Source organism: Triticum aestivum, chromosome 2D, assembly GCF_018294505.1.
Source record: "Triticum aestivum cultivar Chinese Spring chromosome 2D, IWGSC CS RefSeq v2.1, whole genome shotgun sequence".
NCBI classification, from domain to species: domain Eukaryota; kingdom Viridiplantae; phylum Streptophyta; class Magnoliopsida; order Poales; family Poaceae; genus Triticum; species Triticum aestivum.
In genome coordinates this window covers 141,396,701-141,405,632 of record NC_057799.1, presented here as the reverse complement: position 1 = coordinate 141,405,632, position 8,932 = coordinate 141,396,701, and the positions used below count along the sequence as shown (strand labels likewise).

Below are 8,932 nucleotides of genomic sequence, written 5' to 3'. Positions count from 1 at the left end.
GCTCTGCTCGCGTCCGTCCGCGCGTTTTGCTTGCCATTGAGGCGGCTACGGCGTGCTCCGCTCTGGCGTCCCTGCGCACGCTCTGCTCGTCGTTGAGGCAAATTTACAATGCCAACGGTTAATAATTGTCTTACATATTAGGATAATTTAAAATGCCACATGCGGCAACGCCCAAAACACTCACGACCTACATATGCATACAATTATAATAAAATAAAGGCTAAAAGGCTGAGCTGGCGGCCTTCCGACAACGGTCTTCTCGCTGGCCTCATTAAGCAGCAGGAAGACTAAGTGGAGCACACACACAACCCGAATACCGTATGCGGTGTCATGTGTTATTTATCACATACGTGTTAATATAAGAAAATGTATGTATAACTTACTAATCATCACATACGAGTACTCGCAGACGCATCGTGTGCGATACTCCTAGCCACCGCAAGCAACTAGTTTGCATTTTTCAAAGTTTTTTGTACAAACAGAATTGCACACTAACTAACTATAGTAACTGTCTGTGTTATAATTTTTCATTGCAAACAGTTCATCCGAGTGGGCTGTTTGCTGGGTATTACACACATCATGTTTACATGAATCAATTGTGTTCTTTTGGCTCATCGCAAACAGTTCATCTATGTGAACTGTATGCCGCATATCACACACATCTTGTTAAGTTGAAACATATCTGTTCTCTTCCCTAATCGAAAACAGTTCGTCCGAGTGAACCGTATGCCGTATATCGCATACACCTTGATCTGGCTGACCGTTCTGTTGCATTCCCTAATAGCAAACAGTCCTTCAGATCAAACTGTATGTCGTATATAGCACACACATTGATATGGCTGACCGTTTCTGTTGTTCTGTCTAATCACAAACAATTTGTATGGATCAACCGTATGCCCTGCATTGCACACGCAACTAAAATCTGAACCGTGTTTGATGTCTTCGCCATCCCAAGCGTTTTGTATCTTTTTTGACAGGTTTTTACATCCTCATTTGCGATTAATGCATCGCACACAGTTTCGTCAAAGGGTCTCTGATCGTAGTGTCGCGTTAGCAGCATCCTGCAGTAGTGATAGAGCCTAATAACCAACTAAGCCACCTTTAGTTGTTGTTTATTGTATATAAACAAGGTTATTTGAACCTTTCTTTTTTGGTCATATCAGCGATAATGATATTTTTTGCTTGGTAACTTTGGCATGACCAGCGTGATAACTATGACATGAGCAACATGATAAGTATACTATGATAAGCCTGATAACTACATTATGAGAAGGTTAATGACTATATCATGAGAAGCATGATAACTTTAGCATGGGGCAATGGTAACTTCACACTGGGGTATGTTTGGACAAACTTTTTCCTGGATGAAAGTTATCATGGTGTTTAAACTTAAGATATTAGGTCTGTGGTCCGTAAAATTGCCATAAATTTACATGGAAATTGCGGGAGAAGTTATGTTTCAACATTTTTTCCTCAAAGTCAAAGTTAACATGGTGGTTGAACGTAAGTATGAGGTCCGCGTTGCATAAAGGACCATTGATATTTACACAGTAGTTACCGAGACATGTTTCAACAACTTTTTTCCCATGAGTAAAAAGTTATCAATGGGTTGTATGTAAGTTATCGGGTGTATGTTGCGTAAATTACCATGCTATTTACACTTAAGTTATCAGGGTATATTTCTGCAACTTTTTTCATCTATGGTTAAAAGTTATCAATGTGTTTATATGTAAGTTATCAGGTCTATTGTGTATAAATTATCATCTTATTTACACATAAATTACTGGGTTATGTTTCAACAACTTTTTGTGACCGGATAAAAAAGTTATCAATTTGTTTGGATGTACATTATCAGGTCTACAATGCATAAATTATCATGATATTAACACAAAAAGTTGTCGGGGGATGTTTCAACAAAATAAATAATCTCCGGATGGAAGTTAGCATGTCGTTTGTATGTAATTACACATGAGTTATCGAGGGTATGTTTAGAACCAAAAAAGTAATCTCGGCCCACAATTACCATGGTGTTTACACATAAATTATCGGATGTATGTTTTAATAAAAAAAATCCAGGAGAAGAAAGTTATCACGTCTAGGCTAAATAAGTTATCAGGTCTATTGTACGTATATACCAAGTTATTTATACATGAGTTACCGGAGGTGTTTCTCAAAAAAAAAAATCTCCGGCTCAAAAGTTACCATGTTTCGTCTAAGTAAGTTATCAGCTCTACGCTGCGTATATTACCATGCTATTTACACAGAAATTACCGAAGGCATATTTTACAATAACCTGTATCACAGGATCAAGAAAGCTACCGTGCCTTAACAAACTGGATTGGTCCAAATAGGCCATGGGATACCAAAGAAAATCACATCGACAACACTCTGACCCCAATATCTGTAGCAGAATTAGCACACCCATCTGTCACTTGTTTACGAGACACAGATCAACCATAGACTGTATAGTTAACAGATCTCCCACGAAAAGGGGAATTCTTCGGCCAGCAAATCTGAATTGGTCCGTGCCCCTGGTTTCAAATGGTGTCACTTGTTTATTTACAACAAACATAGCTGGTAAAATAAAGCTGAAACACGGACCGGAGGGAGGCATTACCGGTCGGTTAGGACCATAAACAAAAGATCAGTCCAATATTGCTCTGAAAATCGAGGTGCAATTTTTGGGTCTGATGAATGGTAATTCACTGACTGTTTCAACTGCTAGTAACCGACTGAAAACCAGCCAAGTTTGGATGTGGATTCAAAAAAAGAGCCGGGGGTTTGAATCTTAGACGAACCGAAGAGTTCAGGGTTGTAAAGTGGACTTTCTCTCATTCAAAAATTGTCCACCGGGACCCCGTGAGATAACTGGCTATTGTCACTAACCGGTACCAGACATGATCCTATACAGTTTATGAATTGGCTTTTGAATCCTCGACTTAAGGGGCATCTGTTGGAAGGTCCACTGCCATGACAGCAAGCAAAACGTACATTCACCAATAATTACCACATGAACATTCTCCGTCCTTGAAATGATGAAACCGCTTAACATCCCTAACGACAATCTCCCGTCCAACTGCCAGTGACATGAACATCATCGCAGTATGACAATCGCCGCATATTCTCAAGTTTTTAAGAACCGTAACTGTGGCTCCAAGAGGCAACTTTAGAAGTCCAAAACTAACTGCCAGTTTCTCGCTATGCGCAAATAATACGTATTCCTTTTGATGGGATGCCATATCTTGCAGGACAAACTTTGTATCAGGAACATATCCCAGCTTTCTCATCTTAGCACCAATCATTTCAAGGAACTTGTAGACTTCATGTGCTTCCGGATGTTTTGTGTCACCAACAACAAACACGTGAACCTTGTTTCCAACTTCTATCCAGCTGCATCCGGGCTCCTTCTTCACCCCACGATCACGCATTAGCTTCCTTACTCGTGCAGCATCAACCCAGCGTCCAGCAGCTGAATATGTGTTGGACAGTAGTATGTATGTGCCATCATGCTGCGGTATCATCTCAAAGAGCTGATCTGCCGCATAAGCACCAAGTTCCGTATCTCCATTAATCCGACAGCCAGAGAGAATCGCCTCCCAAATGGCAGGGGTAGGCTCAAAAGGCATCGTCTTGATCAAATCCATTGCTTCTCCAACTCTTCCAGCCCGGCCATGCAAATCTATCAGCCGAGCATAGTGATCTTCTCCAGGGCTAATTCCAAAGTCCCTTTTCATGGACTCAAAATATTGAAAGCCCTCGTCTACTAAGCCAGCATGATTGCAGGCTGTTAAAATTGTGAGGAATGAAATCCGATCAGGATATATGCCTTTAGCAACCATCTGGTCAAAGAGGTCAAGTGCCTCTCTACCGTGTCCATGCTGCCCAAGGGCTGCAATCATGGCATTCCATGAGACAGAGTCAACATTGGGCATCACAAGGAACACAAGACGAGCATCTTTCACAGCACCACATTTACCATACATGGTTAGTAGTGCATTTCCTGCAGAATTGCTTGCCTCGAAACCACACCGCACAATATGTGCGTGGAGCTGCATTCCATGCTTCAACGCCCCAAGTTCACCACATGCAGCTACTGCACCAGCATAGGTGTAATCACATGGCTTGATATCCTCAGACCTCATCTGGTTAAACAGCTTCAGAGCATCTTCTGCAAGACCTCCATGGACATATCCTGATACCATCACCATCCACGATAACTCACTTTTATATGGCATCTCCTTAAATACCCTAGCTGCATTGTCCAAGCAACCGCTCTCGATATACCCTGACAAAATGGTGTTCCAAGAAACGACATCCTTCAAAGTCATACTGTCAAATATCCTTGCAGCAACAGAAATCTTCCCGGACTTCGAGTATAAGGTCACCAGTGCATTGTTAACAGGTAAAGCTGCCTCAGGAACAAAATTTGGCTGCAACCGAATGAACTGCCCATGGACAGACTTCCCATGCAGAAAGAACCCGGCATTTGCACACGCACTCAGGACGCTAGTAAATGTGAATTCGTCAGGTGGTATCCTTTTCGACACCATCCTCCTGAACAGCTCAAACGCCTCTGCACACATTCCCGATTGCACATACCCTGAAATCATCGCATTCCACACGACATCGAACTCTGCATCAACCTCTTCAAAGGCTGATCTAGCAGCATGGACATCGCCTTTCCTGACATAGCCCACGACTATAGTAGTCCACGAGAGCTCATCCTTAACCGGCATTTCGTCAAGCACCTTCCGTGCGTTCCCGGACACCTCAGGTGCATCACATTTCATGTACAGCGCAATGAGCGCGTTGGACACCGACAAGACAGCCCCGGCGCCCAGTTTGAGGACGGCTCCGTGCAGCTGCGTGCAGTGCGACGCCGCGAGGTTGTGCATGTGGCCGACGGCGCTGAGGAGCGCAGTGAAGGAGTAGTCATCGGGGCGAAGGGAGTCAGAGGCATGTAGGGAGCGGAACACGGAGACCGCGGGCGCGGCGAGGGAGGCGCGGGCGAACGCGGATATCATGGCGTTGTGGAGCACTGTGTCCCGGCGGGGGAGCGGGACGGAGTCGAAGAAGGAGGCGGCATCGGGGAGTCGGCCGGCGACGGCGTAGGCGGAGACGAGGGACGTGGCGGCGATGGGGCCGGGGTCCGAGCGGAAGAGGATCGCCGGGGTGGCGAGGTCGGGGGAGAGGGTGTAGAGGTGGAGGAGGCGGAGCGTGAGGTGCGGGTGGGACGGCTTGTGGAGGAGCTCGGCGGTGATGAGGCGCGCGTGGAGGCGGCGGAGGGCGCGGAGGAAGGAGCGGGGGGAGGCCGGGACAGGGGAGTGGCACGCGGCAAGCTGGCGGAGGAGGACGGAGCATTGGTAGGGGAGGGAGGCGACGGCGTGCAGCGGCGGCGGCGGCATCGCTCGTCGGCGTTGTTTAGGCGGTTTTGGGGCGCGCGCAGCAGCCCATGGTTCGAATGGCGACGTGCCACGGCCCACGGGGTCCTGTTTGGGGCTTAGGCGTTCTGAACTCTTTGTCTCAAAGAAAAAAAGGCGTTCTGAACTCTGAAGAATGTTCATTGTGGTTTCCCTCGAAAAAAAATGGTCATTGTGGTATGAGAGAGGTACCCATTTTTGCAAACACAAACTTGGGAATGCCAAAAAGGAAATTGTGTGGACCAAATTTGAGCAAATAAACGAGCACTGAAAAATACGACGACGAAGCAAGTGAGTGGAAGCAAAATTACTCTGGCTTGACAAAAAGTGGCAGCAAACTAAGTTGGCGTTAAGTTTTCATCTATATCGTTGTAGTTTGGTTTTCCCTGTCCCATTTTGTAGAGATATGTTAGGTTCCAGTATGAAGACAATTCGAAGATGACATGTTCTGGTTTAAATGAATGTACTTTGGCTACTAGTAGGAGGCACGTGCACTATCCCGATGGTTCCAGAAAAGTTCCATCCAACTTGTTTTGGCGCGCGTCTGGATGGAGCGAATCCCGATAACTAGAGCCGCCGGATCATCCGAGTTTGCTATGATAAACGATAGGGATTCACTCCATAGAAGAAATCAACGACTACGTAGTGCCCCTGCGTCAGGATGGATGGCCAGTCCCAAGTTTAAAATTTTGTTGTACTATAGTAGTGGAGAAAATCAATTTAGGTTGTCAGCACGAAGTTTTATAAAGGAAACTATTTTTTTCAAAACAGAGGTATCGATTAATTAAAAAGAAGAAAATTGCCCAATTAATTTATGGAAAATCGGACAAAAATCGATATAAATGGACAAAACATGTCTTCTAGTTTCACGAGTTTCGGTCTCTGCAATGCGTCACGTCCAACGAAACACTTTTCTCCTCCCCACGAGCGACTCCCAGGCATCTAGGACTTTCCGCCTCCTGCCGGTGATGCTGCTGATCTGCCTCTCTCTTGTAGCCTTAGAGCCATGGAAGCGCGGTGGATCCTGGTCATTGCCGATGGGAGTGCTCCTGCATTGTTTTTAGGTGTTTCTAGAACCTGCTTATGGTCTGTATCATGCTCAGAAAAACAAGGTGATGGCGGCTCCCTAAAAATGGAATAAGGTTCTCATCACCTAGCCCATGTCTCAGTTGTACGTCTCGCCTCGTCGCGACATTTGGCTGGTGTTTGTCTTCGGTGGACCCGCGTGGATCCGGTCTTCGTTCGACTGCGCTCATGTGTCCATGGATTAGATCCTTCTGATATGCGTTGCTCTTCATCGACGAAAGTTGTTGTTCTGATGCGCTGGTTCTTTGGGGGCTTAGCACGATGACTTCTCGACTATTACTACGACAAGGTTTGCCCCTGAAAACGAGGGGCGATGATGGATATACACTTTTGGCTCGCTCTTGTGCTTGTAGTCGTCGTTAAGTGATCTACGGAGATGGATGTATTTTTTGTTATTTCTGGTGTTCTTTATACTGCCAATGATATTTGATAAATATATTGGAAGTTTTTCCTACAAAAAAAAGTCTATGCTATAAGTCCTGTGTTTACTGATTGCGAATGGTACTGCATGTTTATTAGATATTTATACAAAACAAGCAGGGGGTCATTTGTGACATATTACTTCTGTTATTTCATTTATTTTTCTTTTTACTCAACGAACATGTCATTTATCCTTTTTTGTCCAACACAAGTTGGATTTGGACTTCAGATTTGAGGAGCTGCTTAATGAATTATGGGAAGAAAATTCATGATATTTTGAGGATTGTAGTCCTTAGGAATTTTCGCTATGTAAGTTGTTTGATTTGTAGGATTGCAACCATAGAAGATATTCCTATGGATCCAATTGTACTATATTTAGTAGGAAAAATTCAATGGAATCCAACCTCTTTGAACAAAAAATCCTACATTATGAGCAATAAACACCCTTCAAATCCTATAGAAGTCAAGATGACATGCCACTGCAATCTTATGTTTTACATGTTCTTACGCTTTGAGAATCCTACAATCATAGAGAAGATGTCGTGTTAGAACCAAGAATCATTTCAAATCTAGACGTTTCACTTGACAAATCAAACTCTTCTTTTGGGTGGCAACAACACATTCTCGTCCCATCAGAGGTCTTGTGGTACTAGGCCTCTTTGGCTCATAGAAAAGTAGAGAAAATATAAGAATATGAAATTTTAATTGGGGCCACTATTCACCAATTTGGTCCAAAGAAATAGAACAAAGAAAAAAAATGAGATTTCATTTATCTTTGTTTCAAAGGACATCTGAATTGCAGTATGCTTGTACATCTTTTTTAGATTTCTATGCATGACGAATATACCAAGATCTTTAGAACATAATATGCATTCCTAACTCGCATCCCTATTTTTTTATGGAGGGAGCATCCCTAATTTCCTTGCCAGTAATATAGATTCCTCTTCTCGTTGTGCACCGAGGAGAGGAGGAGCGGTATCTTTGCCATTTGCCTTCACAAGAGCCCACACAAGGGCGGCAATATGGATTCTCGGTAACATATCTTCGCCTCGGCCGCTTGCTCCATTGCTACGCCGACATTTGAACCAAACAACAGCGACCCTACATCAAGCCTGCATGCAACCGTTGTTCGAATACATCAACAAAATCTTAACAAATTCTGCAAGAGAACTTGCATGGTTTCGATCATGGTTCATGGCATGATTTGCTGATGCTAAAACTAATTTTCACATCATTTGTTTTTAGCGTGGATTGTGCTCTTAACAAAACTCATAATGAAAATATTGTCTCTATTTTCCAAGGTACCAAAACACCTCATTTCCTTTCTATAATCGCCGTCTCATGCTGTTTTGATGGTGTCACTCAAATGTCCCTCTCCCTTTTTTTGACAAAATTCAAAGGTCCTTGCTCCATGCTTGTACATATGCTACTTTTTTTGCAGGGAATTATGAGCTTTATTCAAATAAACGCATTCGCTGGGCAGTCAGCCAAAAGGCTACTGATCAGGAAGCTGGGAGTTTCAGTAAGCCAACTTTCAGTCACAGTCACCGTACAATCGCATTTTGCACAAAGGTGAGCTGAGACATTGGTTGATCTACTAACATGCTGAAATACAAAAGAAGTAAAACTAGCAGAAAGCTCATCAATGTCTTGAAGAATTGGAGCCACAACTGAACGACTGTTGCAGCGAGTGTTCCAGAGGTTGACCACCTCGAGACTATCAGTCTCCAGCACCACGTGCGTAAACCCTCTGAGATTTGCGAAGATAACTCCATCTCTTGCAGCTAGGGCTTCAGCGATGAGGGGGTCAGTCACTCCAGGGTGGGGTTTACACCAAGCACCCAAAAGGGTTGTAGATGAACGCGCAATACCTCCAGCTCCGCTTTTTCCTTCCTCACGCATAGTCGCCGCATCAATATTGATCTTGATCTGGGGTGACTCCGGGGGGCGCCAACCATGTCCTGGCAGTGTGATCACATGCTGTGAAGGAATATCCAGCAATGCCA

At 44.2% G+C, this 8,932-nt stretch overlaps 1 protein-coding gene across 1 annotated transcript; it reads right to left on the bottom strand.

The window, feature by feature from the left end:
* Nucleotides 1–2,146: 2,146 nt before the first annotated feature.
* LOC123052236 (pentatricopeptide repeat-containing protein At1g25360) lies at nucleotides 2,147–5,477 on the bottom strand. Its single transcript, XM_044475362.1, has one exon. It carries the CDS (start codon nucleotides 5,403–5,405, stop codon nucleotides 2,994–2,996), a length of 2,412 nt encoding a protein of 803 aa, XP_044331297.1. The 5' UTR covers nucleotides 5,406–5,477; the 3' UTR covers nucleotides 2,147–2,993.
* Nucleotides 5,478–8,932: the final 3,455 nt, after the last annotated feature.

Bases quoted from the DNA above. Each gene is read 5' to 3' on its own strand.
- LOC123052236 (XM_044475362.1), bottom strand. From the start codon at position 5,405: ATGCCGCCGCCGCCGCTGCACGCCGTCGCCTCCCTCCCCTACCAATGC.